Consider the following 14304-nt stretch of genomic DNA (forward strand, 5'->3'; position numbering starts at 1 on the left):
ATTGGATTCTTCATGAAATACGTTTTCATAATGTACCTATTTTATTTCATAAATATTAATGCTGATTTCATGAAGAATATGGGTTAATTTTCATAAGGAATATTTTTACCCTGTGGACTGTGGTTGGATCGAACTTGTTGTGCATGCATTACATATTCGCAAAACAAGAATACAAAACCAGACGGACCCCAACCCCAAGCCAAACGTACGGCGCGTGGCGTGTGTACCTCAGTCCTCGGATCAGTCAAGTCCATTGTGTATGTGACGACCATACTGATTCCTTATTCCTCTCCGAACGAAGACGCAGGACCGTGTGTGCCCAGTTTTTACTTGTTAGACGGCGACTCGTTCTAAATTGACATGCACAGGTAGAGGTAGGCAACGAAGACAGATTTCAACGTAACGTTCTAATAAACCTTTGCAAGTTCGATTTGGACCACTCCATGTACTGACATGTGTCCATGGATGACGCACATGTACTCCAAATAGTATGATCACTAGATAAGTGTTGGGGAGCCCATACGGAGTATGGGTCAACTCCTCCTCGAAGAGGCCTGATGAAGAAATAATGGCGGAAGCCTAGCCGGCGGAGGCTCTCCCCAAGACGGCGGAGGCCCGGCCGGCGGAGGCTCTCCCCAAGACGGCGGAGGCCCAGCCGGCGGAGGCTCTCCCCAAGACGGCGGAGGCCCCGACGGCGGAGGCTCTCCCCAAGACGGTGGAGGCCCGGCCGGCGGAGGCTCTCCCCAAGACGGTGGAGGCCCGGCCGGCGGAGGCTCTCCCCAAGACGGCGGAGGCCCCGACGGCGGAGGCTCTCCCCAAGACGGTGGAGGCCCGGCCGGCCAAGACGGCGGGGGCCTGGCCGGCGGAGGCTCTCCCCAAGACGGCGGAGGCTTCTCCCCAAGATGGCGGAGGCCTAGCCGGCGGAGGCTTCCCCCCAAGACGGCGGAGGCTCTCCCCAAGACGGCGGAGGCCTAGCCGGCGGAGGCTCTCCCCAAGACGGCGAGGCCTAGCTAGCGGAGGCTCTTCCCAAGACGGCGGAGGCCTAGTACAAGAATGACGGTGGAGTTTCTCCCCGGGACGGTGGAGGCTCTCCCCGGGACAGCGGAGGCCAAGCGCAGTAATCATGGCGAAGGTGTTCCCCTGGGCGGTGGAGGCCCATCAAGGAACGATCAGGTCAGCAAGGCATACGTGGGGACAGTTGATGGGCCTCTAGTGGGCGTCGGCTTAGGCCCAAGATGAAGACATCGTGAGACGGTGTGATGAGAACACCCCTGAGGTTAGACATTAGGGCTGGAATATTCCTGGAATGTACTGTAGCGGTTGAGGGGCACTGTTGTAAACACTGTAAAGTGGTAGTTGAGCCCTATAAATAGGGAACACTTGTAACTGTGAGAGAGAGGTTGGTGAAGCAATTATGAAACCCTAGTTCTTGTGAGTCGGTACTTGATCCTCACTCTCTCCTTCAGGCAGAGCCTGAGCCAAAGTCCGAGTCCGGAGCATCAGCCAAAGCCAAGGGCCTCCGCCCCTTTCTCTTACTCCTACTTGGCCAAAGCCTACTGAATCCCTCGTTTAGCGACCTTCTGTCTGGAGCCTCTGACAGAGGATCTTGTCCGACAAGAGCGCGCTGCGTTCAGGGACCTCTGCCCGTCTTAGGCGGAGGCCGGCCTCCGCCCATCTCGGGCGGAGACCCCGACCTAAGACGAAGGCCTCCGCCCACTTCTCACTCTTGTTAGAAACCAATGTTTCAACAATGGCGCCCACCGCGCTCGGCATGAAATTTTTTGCAGAGCTAGAAGTTGGAGCCTTCGTCGGCGGGCCTTCTCCAGCCCGTCCTTCGCCAGTCGCCACTGGCCTTCAGCGCCGACATTCTCTGGCTAGACCTTCATCAGAGGACCTTCTCTGACCTGCCTTCGTCGGCGCACCTTCTTTGGCTTAGCCTTTGTTGCAACGACTTCATTAGCAGATTGGCAGTGAACCTCAAAGGACGGTAAGAACCTTTGGGCGAAGGTATGAGTGTACGACATACTTACACCTCCGTAAAGACTATCTGAGATCTAAAGAAAAAAAAGAAGAAGAATTTTTAGCCGAACTCCTAAAGCCTTCGGCCGCTACTACTTAAAAAAGTTTCTACAAAGATTAGAAGGCTTTCAGAAATAAAAGCAGCACTACCCTCTGATTTCATCTTTGCTCACATTTCTATATTTTGATAACACCATACTCTGCTCTTATTTCTATTTTTGCTAATAACTTCGCAAAATCCAGTAAAAAGTTTTATGAGTCTGGATTTCGTAACCAGATCTTCTCATCATATTGATCATACAACTTCCGCTAGCCACTATGATGTCTTTACTCTGTTTATGAAAAGATGTGTAGAATCTATATAAGCCTTCAGAGATTTGGATCACATATATGCTACCGTTGCAACCTTGGCGATCCAACGCATACACCACACCTAAGGTACCAATCTAGTGCGAGAGAATAATTCTTACCAGTTTTTAATTAATGCCTAGTACTCTTGCTCTTATGATTTATTTTGACACATTCTTGATCTAACCTTCGCCTCTTAAGGCAAAATTTAAATACCTTGCATACAACTTGTCACCAATGTGACCAAAAATCTTCTCGTGGCCTTCGCCACAATCAAAGCATGGCCTAAGTGGCTATACATGCTTGGTCCTGACCCGGCTAAACTTAAAACAATTTTCAACTCTTGTCGAATCTCTTTTTCAATAACATGCAGGTCACCAGTACTGTAAGTATCTCTTATCCTCCCTTAGAATATATTTTCATTCGTTATATGCGTGTTTTCACCTCCTCAAGCCAAATCAGTCAATACTCTACAGCAGGCAATTCTTCTCGTTAAGTGATCGGCCTTCGTCACATATCTGCCCAACAATTATATGAATCAGTCAATAACCTCCGCCAGTCAGTGGTTCTCATGGAATATTCAACACTTATCAGATAACTCAGTGATCCTCTATGAGTCAATGAATATTCATCTACAAATGGTCTTCTCCAGTAAGTGGTATTCAACAGCCAACAACCTTCGCCCGTCTTAGGCGGAGGTCGGCCTCCGCCCATCTTAGGCGGAGACTGGTCTTCATTATATGTCAATGCAGCCTCCGTCATCAGTTAGTGGGCAGCCTTCGATCAGTCAACAGCCTCCGTCATCAGTCATTGGCTTTCATCAATCAAGGTTCTCTACAACTTTCAGCAGGGCATGTGTTAGTAAGGACCTTCGCCGATTATTCATCTGTCAACGGTCTTCGTCGGTCAGTGCCTTTGACACGTATTGGCCTTCACCAGTCAATAACCTTTGTCAGTCTTTGGCCTTCGTCTTTTTGAGCCTTCGTCAGTCATGGTCTTCGTTCATCAATCAGTGGATTTCATCTATCATTGGTTTTCAGCAGCCTTCGTCACTGATTGGTCTTCGTCACTCATTGAACTTCATCAGTTGGTAGCCTTCGTCACTCTACAGCCTTCGTCTGTTAACAGCCTTCTAGTCGGAGACCTCCATCAAAAATTGACTTTCGACATCCAACCAACCTTCGAACCCACAAACACTAACATGTTTTCCTCTCTTTTTTTTGCAGTCTATACTGACTAAATTCTTTGAAGATCTTCATAATATCTATATCAATCAAATATTTGAGCTAACCTTCACAGGGAACTAATCCTTACTATAGTCACTGCTATGAATCTTACCTGTGCTCATGCAGGCTATCAAGTGGCAGCCTTCGCTAGCCATCTAAAACTATTACCCTCTCATTTGAGGACATTATTTCTTATATGCATAGCTTGTCTTTCATTCAAACTTAACCAACATTCTTGCAGCATGCATAATAAGTTTACACCTTTTAAATATTTTTGTGCAAATGCTATCATTCTCATCATCGCATACATATATTGCGTAAATACATTACAATGCATGGCCCGGGCCACCTGGAAGAAGTCCCGAGAATACACGGGCGCCATGACTCTATGCATCAAAATCCTGGAAGAAGTCCTGAAACAACACGGGCACCAGGTCACGAAGCTAAGGCTGTCGTGCTGAGACATCAAAATCCTAGAAGAAGTCCTGAAACAACACGGGCACCAGGTCACGAAGCTAAGGCTGTCGTGCTGAGACATCAAATCCTGGAAGAAGTCCTGAACCAACACGGGCACCAGGTCATGGAGCTAAGGCTCTCGTGCTACCTTCACGTATCATATAAATGACTAACCATCTTTTGCAGCTAGTGGGAAAGCCAGTGCCTTTCCGGGTGTCGAAAGACTTGCAAAGCAAGTCGATATTCGACGAAGCTATAATGCCCAACCTAAGTCCCTAAAAATGCAGGAGATCAACTCAGTTGCATTTTTACGACTTCTCCGGCCTTCGACACGTGGCGTCGGCGTCTATGTAGGCATCGCCTTCTCCAAGCTCTTCGGCATGAGGGGCTCCGCAACCATCTTCGGTAACTTCACCAACATCGCCTTTGCCAAAAACACCTTTTGGCCTTCGCCAAGCAGCTTTGCAGGAGGACCTTCGGCAAAACCATGACAACTAGCCTCCGCCAACGCGACGGCATGAGGGGCTTCATCGACACCTTCATCGTGTACAACAACATCGCCTCTGTCAAACAACTTTTGCAATATGGCTCAAGAACCTCCGTCGACACCTTCGACACCAAGTTCTACAACACCTTCGTCGACGTCTACATCGGCAAACTTGGTTCTGAACACCTACTTCCACTACTACAACTACATCGCCTACACCAAGCGTCACTAAGGACCTGGTCACGAGCACTAGCCAAGAGGGGCTAGGGAAGCATGTGGACCAGCTTCTCCGGGGCATCAAGTCTTTTTGCCTGGTGCTCGTGAGCAACCGTTTGAAGGCCTCACAACAACCTTCTACCTCGACTACTATGACTACGTCGACTACACCAATCGCGGCTAAAAACTCAGCCACAAACGCCAGCCAAGAGGGGCTAGGGGAGTGCACCGGAGGACCAACCACTCAGGAGCGTGAGGTCTTTTGTCTGGCGCTCGTGAACGAAGATTTATTTGAAGGCCTCCACCCAAAGAAGGATCGGAGACGAAGACCTCCGCCTGAAGAAAAGACGAAGGCCTCCACCCAAAGAAGGATCAGAGACAAAGACCTTCGCCTGAAGAAAAGACGAAGACCTCCACCCAAAGAAGGATCGGAGATGAAGACCTCCGCCCGAAGAAAAGTCAAAGACCTCTGCCCAAAGAAGGATCGGAGATGAGGACCTTCGCCCAAAGAAAAGTCGAAGGCCTACGGAGGCCAGCACGCCAAGACGATACCAGACTCGGAGGTAAAGACCTCGGAGATGAACACCTACGAAGGCTTTGGAAGCAAAGGCCTGTGCATCATGAAGGCACTAGAGGCGAAGACCCTAGAGATGAAGACCTAGGGAGGCCTCAGAGGCGGAGACCCGCACGCCGAGATGACACCAATGACGGAAGACCCGAAGGTGAAGACCTCTGCACCGAGAAGAGACACAGACGAAGGCTCATACAATCAGGCCTTGGAGACACACCTGCGTGCCAAAAAGACATCAGAAGCAAAGGCCTCAAGGATACAGACCTACGCATCGTGAAGGTCCCAGAAATGAATACCAGAGCACTGAGCGAAGCCGATGAACCATGCCATAGAAGCAGCAGAAGGAGCCGAAGGCCATAGATGAAGAAATCTGGAAGATAAAGGCACCTAGAGCTGAAAGCCTAAGGAATTAGTGCATGTATAGGTTAGAGTCATGCGCGTGCTCTTTTCTCCATGCCCTTTTTTCCCATAGGGTTTTTGGGATGGAGTTTTTAGCGAGGCGTGCATGAACGGGTTGCGGAGGGCAATCCTCGCTACCAAGATCTGGGTTGTATAGTGCCTCTTCTTGTATGAACATCTACCAGGTCATGTAGTACCGTCCATAACCTAGTAGCTGAGGGGCTACTGTTGGGGGAGCCCATACGGAATATGGGTCAACTCCCCCTCGAAGAGGCCTGATGAAGGAATAATGGCGGAGGCCTAGCCGGCGGAGGCTCTCCCCAAGACGGCGGAGGCCCGGCCGGCGGAGGCTCTCCCCAAGATGGCGGAGGCTCGGCCGGCGGAGGCTCTTTCCAAGACGGCGGAGGCCCAGCCGGCGGAGGCTCTCCCCAAGACGGCGGAGGCTCTCCCCAAGACGGCGAGGCCTAGCTAGCGGAGGCTCTTCCCAAGACGGCGGAGGCCTAGTACAAGAATGACGGTGGAGTTTCTCCCCGAGACGGTGGAGGCTCTCCCCGGGACAGCGGAGGTCAAGCGCAGTAATCATGGCGAAGGTGTTCCCCAGGGTGGCGGAGGCCCATCAAGGAACGATCAGGTCAGCAAGGCATACGTGGGGACAGTTGATGGGCCTCTAGTGGGTGTCGGCTTAGGCCCAAGATGAAGACATCGCGAGACGGTGTGATGAGAACACCCCTGAGGTTAGACACTAGGGCTGGAATATTCCTGGAATGTACCGTAGCAGTTGAGGGGCACTGTTGTAAACTCTGTAAAGTGGTAGTTGGGCCCTATAAATAGGGAACACTTGTAACTGTGAGAGAGAGGTTGGTGAAGCAATTATGAAACCCTAATTCTTGTGAGTCGGTACTTGATCCTCACTCTCTCCTTCAGGCAGAGCCTGAGCCAAAGCCCGAGTCCGGAGCATCAGCCAAAGCCAAGGGCCTCCACCCCTTTCTCTTACTCCTACTTGGCCAAAGCCTACTGAATCCCTCGTTTAGCGACCTTCTGTCTGGAGCCTCCGACAGAGGATCTTGTCCGACAAGAGCGCGCTGCGTTCAGGGACCTCTGCCCGTCTTAGGCGGAGGCCGGCCTCCGCCCATCTCGGGCGGAGACCCCGACCTAAGACGAAGGCCTCCGCCCACTTCTCACTCTTGTTAGAAACCGATGTTTCAACAATAAGCTAGTTTACAACAAACCATAATAAGGAGAAAATAGTTAATTATTTATTTGCCTTCTCTTTTTTTTTATTTTGAGGATGTGTGTACGTAGTACTTGTCTTCACAACTAATCACTGGAAAAAATATTCAGTAAGTTCGTTCACAGAAGCAGTCACCATAAGTCCATATCATAATTAGCATATGAGTATTACTTTGAACAAAATGTTCAAAAGCTTGAATTGGTACATTCATGGTAGTATTCCTGTGAACTAGAATAGTCACACCGGATTTGAAGGGGGGAAAATTCAGACACAAAGAATGGCGACTAAGAAAATTCAGTTGGCCTCCTGCAGTCCTGCCAGTTCCCACTCAGGCATGGCGGTGTCTCAGCGAGCCCGGGATAGACGTGTAGTGAGGTACCGAGGGGTGACAAATGGACTGGACCTCTGCACCTGATCTGCCAGCTGGTCATGAGAAACAGTAAGAGCAAGTGGCCTCATGCGCTTGGGACAGCGCAATAGTGGAGCAGAGTCTCCTGCCACATGCTGTGGAAATATTTGTTTAGCATTTGACATCGATGTCAATTTAATGTATTACCGTAATAATTAGCCTCACTACAAAATCCGTTACTCCTATTCAGGGAACACTCGATCATGGAAACTCTATGTAGTATTGCACAAGGAACACACAAGTTTTAGAAGCACATTAATTTAGCATTTGGTTGGATGAATATAATATAATATAATATAATATAATATAATATAATATAATATAATATAATATAATATAATATAATATAATATAATATAATATAATATAATATAATATAATATAATATAATATAATATAATATAATATAACATAACATAATATAATATAACATAACATAACATAATATAGCGAGTTGCTAAATAACAATATAATATAATATTACAGGAATATAATATAATATAATATAATATAATATCATATCACACACAAGTATGTCATGTGCTTAGGTATGTATTCACGCCTCAAGAACACAAGACCAGATCGACTAGACCTAAGCCAAGAACCGTGTGGTATACTGGTATAACGTTACCGATGTCCGAGGGAACGTGGGTCCATTGTACAAACAAGACCCTGCCAAGTTACTAGACTGCGACCGATTCAAGTTGACACTCACCAAGCAGGGAAGACACAGGGACTTCAACGTCCAAACCCGTATGCATGTGTTTGTTTACGCGTTGTACTACCACGCATGTCACATGCACATACTACTTGATTTTCACTGCATATAAGCCCATTTATTTATAACACTGAAAACACGCTACGAAGAAGCTACAATGTTCGCACAGTTGTACAGAATTAATGTACCGAGAATGTCAGAACATCAGTAGATGCAAGATGAACTGCTGTGGGCTGTAGCACACTTAATCCGTATTTTTACTGCACAAGAAACATTTTCGAAACGCTGGGATCATTAGCTCAGTTCTTGAAAAAAAAAAGGCAGCTTTGTTTGTCAAATATCACAGCTAATGCTTAGGAAGGCGCATTCCTTACTTATTACAAAATTTCCTGACCGTAAGGTAAACATTTGCAGCATTTTATTCCAACGTACAAGACATAGGAATATAGGATAATAGCTCATCGGACAGGTATGTACAGCCATTCTATGATACTGCATCGCTGGTTCCCTAACATGAGTTTCTCAGAAATTCCTAGCGCTTATTTCTGCTACTCTGCCCGTGTAATTCCAAAATTTCGTCCAGCTGTTGTCCTGCAACAGGAATACTTCCCCCGAGAACACCTGCAGCATAAACTAAATATAAAGACAATGCTGACAAAACATTTCCTTGGCGGTCATGAAAGATATGTCAAAAAAACCAATGGATAACAGAGGCGTTTTCTTCAGAAGGAAAAACAATAGGAGGTTACGAATTTATGTTAGTTACAGTTTCACAAATCCACCATTCAAAGAAAAAGAATGGAAGAAACCACCTATAATGGGCGTCATTCAGGATGGCTTTTTAAGTGGGTTTTGCTGCTTAAACTAGTGGTGTAAAAGATCAAAGAGCTCATAGCAATACTCCATAAAGACTTGAAATCCCCATCACTTAAATAAAATTCATCAATTGATGTGATAAATTGTTTTAATAGAATCAAGTTTTAAGGCCAATGTAGCACTGCCTAAGCATAAATGTGCAAGCAAAGAAGAAATTGCTTACCCCCTAGGAAAAAATGGTATCTACTGCTTACTTACAACCTCATCTTTAGATTCTACCTGAAATTGAAGAGGGGGAAAGGTGTAATCAAACATATAAAAGACAAGAAATAATAATTCTAGTTAAAAACAAATTATTCTCAGAACTTATATTTCCTAGTAAATATGCAAGTAAGCCAAGGAAAGATTTCATTTCAGGATGGCATTGTGTGGACCTGATCTGCAGATTTTTTCCGAATTTTTCTAGTTAGCGCTCCTCATTGTGACGAATTCCTCAGCAGATGTTGGGTGGATACCAATGGTGGCATCAAAATCTTGCTTTGTCAACCCAGCTTTAACAGCAATTGCAATTCCCTGACAGAAAACACGTAAATTCAGGAACCAGTTAAGAATGAAACAGAAATCGGGAGTAAACATGAAGTCATGCAAACCTGAATTATCTCAGGTGCATCATCACCACACATGTGCACTCCTACAACTTTGTTTGATGTAGCGCACACAAGAATCTTCATTAATACACGATCAGGTAGTCCAGACAGAGTGGCCTTGAGAGGCCTGAAGTTGGCAACAAAGACATCAACATCACCATACTCTTCGATTGCCTGCAAAAATAACCATCTATGAATTTCTTGTCTGTTGCAAATTATGACACTATGATGCAGGCTATGTATCATCACCTGCTCCTCAGTAAGACCAACTTGTCCAATTGGTGGTTGGGAGAACACAGCAGAAGGTATAGATCTGTCAAAAATTGAAATTCACAATGAAAGAGTAGTCCGTTGATATCCATAAATGTCATGGCCTCATGGCTAGCATCCATGACGGGATAGACACCACTGGATGGAGTCGGCTTGTTGGGGATGAGAACTTAGATCATAGATTAGAGGGAGGAACACAAGAGGGGAATTATATTGATTTCTTGCTTGCCTTTGATTGGTGCATCTCTCCTTTCATAGAAAGGTTTATTTTGACTCCTAACAAATAGATCTAATCTACTACTAACAAACCTAACATTATCTCTAACTAACCGTAACCTTGAGGGAGAAGGCGCTACAGTAAGGGTCATGCTACTGTGCCAAACCAGTCTAGGGAGCCCAGCCGGCTGCCCATAACAATAAAGTAGTGAGATTAATTATGGTTTTCAGTAGAAAGCTCAAAGTCTGTTCTGGTTGGATAGGTAAGCCAAATGATCCATCAGGACAACCACCATGAATATGTGGTGTTCACGATTGCTGGTGATGATATGATAAATATACATACCTGTAATCTGGTTTGGTAGGTTCATTGCCAAAAACAGTTTTCGCAAATGCCCCACCCTCCATCAGTGCAACTGGTGTCAGGTTGACCCTATTGGTAACATCTCCCACAGCCCAAATGGAATCAACTGAGGTACGAGAATACTCATCAACCTAGCACGAAATTGTTGCAAAAGCTCCAAAGATTACAGAGCGGCAAACAAAATGAGATAAACTTGGCACCAGTTATTGTAATAACCTACCACTATCGCACCATTCTTATCCATTTCGACCCCCACCTCTTCCAGTCCAAGGTTCTACAAGGATTGCAACTATGTCAGGAATTAGAATGAATGAATCAATATATGTGTAAAATCTCAAGAACTGCAAGTGCTCTGTGTTACTACCTTTGTATTTGGTCTGCGACCTGTTGCGAACATTACATGTGAGAACCCACCAAAAGTTTCTTTATTTGTCTTCAGAGATAACAGACCATCATTTGATTTAGTTATAGCTTGAGGGCTCTGTTCTGTATGAAATGTGATGCCCCTTAAAGACATTTGTTCAGAGACAAAATCTCTAACCTGTGCATCCAAAACAGAAGGACAAAAAATAAACAAAGAAGCAATACATTTTATCTGTTACCAACGCTACCTTTGCTCTTCTAAATATATGCTCACCTCTTCATCAAATCCTCTTAAAACTTTCTTCTGCCGAATAAACACATGGACTTCACTTTTTAAGCCATTGAAAATGCCAGCAAACTCCAAAGCAATATAGCCACCTCCCACTATTGCAATTTTCTCAGGTTTTGAAGGCAAATCCAGTGCAGCATCCGAATCTATTACATGCTCTATACCAGGGATATCTGGCATCGATGGTCGGCCACCAACACCAACTAGTATGTGCTTAGCAGTGTAGAGCTTACCATTCACGCTGACAGTATGAGGATCAACAATCTGTACTAAGAAAAAGAATACATAAGCAAACACACCTTTTGATGCAGTATTCATTTCAGAGGCAGTCTTATCCAAAATATAACCTGATATACAAACATCACCCAACCTTTCCACGGCCTTCAATCAGAGTGACTCCTGCATTGTTTAAAATATTCCTGTAAATGCCAACTAGGCGCTGCAGCTCTGTATTTTTATTGGCTATGAGAGTGTTCCAATCATGCTTCGGATCAGTCTCATATGTCCATCCAAAGCCACGAGACTCTTCAAACTCGTGAGAGTACTTGGATCCATATACCAGCAATTTCTTTGGAACACAGCCACGAAGCACGCATCTGTGATGCGAAAAAAAGGTATTGTGCTATACATCAAAAGTCAACAAATAAAGCATATTACAAGGCTAAATATAAAACTGACTGCTAAGTACTAAGCAGATTTCATGAATATTAGTTTGGAACATAAAATCAATGGCAAACACAGAATAGACAGGCTAAAGGATATTCATAGAAAAAATGTCTTACCCTAAAAGGTTAACAACCTACCAAGAATAGACAGATTAGATATTAGACAGAAAAAGGAATGTTGTAGTCATGTGGTAAATTCTGCAACTACACTTCCAGATTCCTTTTGACTCTATCACATAAGCATTTTGCATCTCCTCAATAGTAGAGGCTCATCAAATACGTGGTCCAGTTCTGTCCAAAATTATTAAACTGCAAATGCTGCAGCAATGCTGAAACAGGTTACATTACAGTGGCACAGGCAACACAGAAGGGTTTGCAATTTCTGCAGGTGAGCCTATTGTACATCCAACCAAATTCATCAATTAACACTCTAGTCGAAACAGCAAAACTTCAAGCATTTATCAAAAGTTGCACACCCTTTTGATGAAAGTTGCACACTTTAATTAACACTCTAGCGGATTCAGAGTTTGGTGAGCATATAATTGCCACTGGACAAAAGTCAGAATGACACAAAATTATGTAAGTGGAAATCATGTAGCTCAAACACTGATGTAACATCAGGCCAACATCTCCAACACAAGAAGAGACATCGGCAATCAATAATCATAGACAGCAAATTCATAAAAATAATATTATGCCACACTTTGATGTGCGGATGCATTTAGTGTTCTCAGTCCAAATACCCATTCAAACAAACTATTAATGCACATGGCAGTACTACAGTGGTGTAGTCCCAATAAAAACCTCCGCAGCCAAGCAACACTAACGATTAAATGTAACTGTACGGGCAGCAGTTTACTAGGCAATCACCCTCCAGTTAGAATCACTCCATGACAGAAGTTCAGCCCAACCATGCGAATAGCAGATGCAAAACCGAGGCAAACTTTGTGGCGAAGGCACGATCAGCAGGTCAAGCAAAAATACACGGAGTACAGTACAATACAATACAATACAATACATGAACAGGAGAGGCATCCACTTACGTGCCGCCGAGGCCGCCGAGCTCGTCCGAGGCGATCGTGGCGAAGGGCATCTCGCAGATGGCGACGCGCGCGCCGTGGAGCGTGGAGGCGAAGCGCGACGCGCGGACGCCGCCGCTCCCGGCGCCGATGGTGAAGAGGTCGTAGTCGTACTCCCCATCGGCGGAGGCGCCGTTGGCGGCGGACGCCGAGACGTGGCGGCGGCAGGGCCGGGCGAGCCTCGGGAGGGCGGCGAGGAAGGGGAGGCGGAGGAAGCCGCGGCGGAGCCCGTGGGCCCCGCGCGGGGAGAGGGTGCGGGTCAGGGTCTGCAGCGTGGAGGAGCAGGAGAAGGGGAGCGTCGCGTGCGCCGCCATGGCTGTCTCCTCGCCCCTGCGGCAGCGGCGGCGCCGCTTCCGATAGTGTGGGCGAGGGGAGGGGAGGGAGCCGAGAGGCGAGGCGAGGCCTGGCCAGATATAGCCTGTTAGCGTGCTCGTAAACGATCGTAAATTTCGGGTCGTAAACGATCGTAAATTTCTAGTCAAAAATAGTATTTTTCTCTCATATTAAACCAGCCAGCAATAAATAATCCATGATACGATACGGCCTCACGAACAGACCTGGTGTGTGTGTGTGGAGAGAAGAGAATGCGTCTTCCTCCGGTCTCAAGGCGTACAGATTGGGAACAACCGAACCCCGCTAATCAACTATGAAGGCGTAATAATGATCGTCTATGAGAGTTCACGTAAACGAATTTGCGAGGTTTGTCTTGCTGACCTCACTCCAGATGTACTTGATTGTGGAGATAGGTGTGTTTGGTTCGTGAAGTCATCTCATGCTTCACGAGGTGATGCATCCTGAGTTTATTTCATAAATTTTGGTGGAATCAATCCATTCCTTATGTATATATTAATTATTAGTTTGTGAAGAATGAGACGATGATGGATTAACTCATTTTATTCCACAAACCAAATAGAAAAAATGAGGAGTGAGAAAAAGATGACCATCTCATTTCTCAAACCAAACACACCCTTCGACTCTGTAGTCCTTCCTATTCTGTTTTGAGATCCCCTAATCCGATTGCTCCACCAGATTTCTCTTGTACAAACAATGGAGTAATTCCTGTGTTACAGGAGTTCTGGTTGGGCAGAGCACCTGGATAGTGGATAGGATAGTGATAGTCACTCCGTGTCCTGGTAGTCAGCATTCGGGCTGAATGCTTTCACCTGATCTCCAGCCGAGGGCTTTTTTTACCACAGCACGGCTGAAAATGATGTCCAGGAATCAGAACACCTCCTCAAAACGACTCGAGGCCCACCACTGCCGGACTCCTTTTTGTTCTGATACTGAATAGTGAATACTGAAATACCATCAGTCTCGAGCTTCTTTGTAGGATCCATGCCAGATGCTGGTGGATTTGGCAGTGGCTCCATCCATCAGCCTAGGTCCGCAATTCAGACAGGGTGCACTGCTGCAGTGGAGGCTTAGTGCGCATTTCAGCCTTTTTACTTACCCCTTCTTTTTAATTAAATTAAGAAAAAAGTGTGCATTCCAGCTGGGAGATACTTCTTGAACATG

At 46.0% G+C, this 14304-nt stretch overlaps 1 protein-coding gene across 1 annotated transcript; it reads right to left on the reverse strand.

The window, feature by feature from the left end:
- Positions 1–8405: 8405 nt before the first annotated feature.
- On the reverse strand, positions 8406–13197 carry LOC136535669 (glutathione reductase, chloroplastic-like). The gene is given in 12 exon segments (XM_066528020.1): positions 8406–8701; positions 9120–9175; positions 9331–9363; positions 9365–9469; positions 9547–9717; positions 9793–9856; positions 10376–10524; positions 10614–10667; positions 10758–10934; positions 11031–11309; positions 11416–11641; positions 12754–13197. Coding segments are annotated over 11 exon segments (1644 nt in total). The 5' UTR covers positions 13104–13197; the 3' UTR covers positions 8406–8701; positions 9120–9139.
- Positions 13198–14304: the final 1107 nt, after the last annotated feature.

This window comes from Miscanthus floridulus, chromosome 2, assembly GCF_019320115.1.
Source record: "Miscanthus floridulus cultivar M001 chromosome 2, ASM1932011v1, whole genome shotgun sequence".
Classification (NCBI taxonomy): domain Eukaryota; kingdom Viridiplantae; phylum Streptophyta; class Magnoliopsida; order Poales; family Poaceae; genus Miscanthus; species Miscanthus floridulus.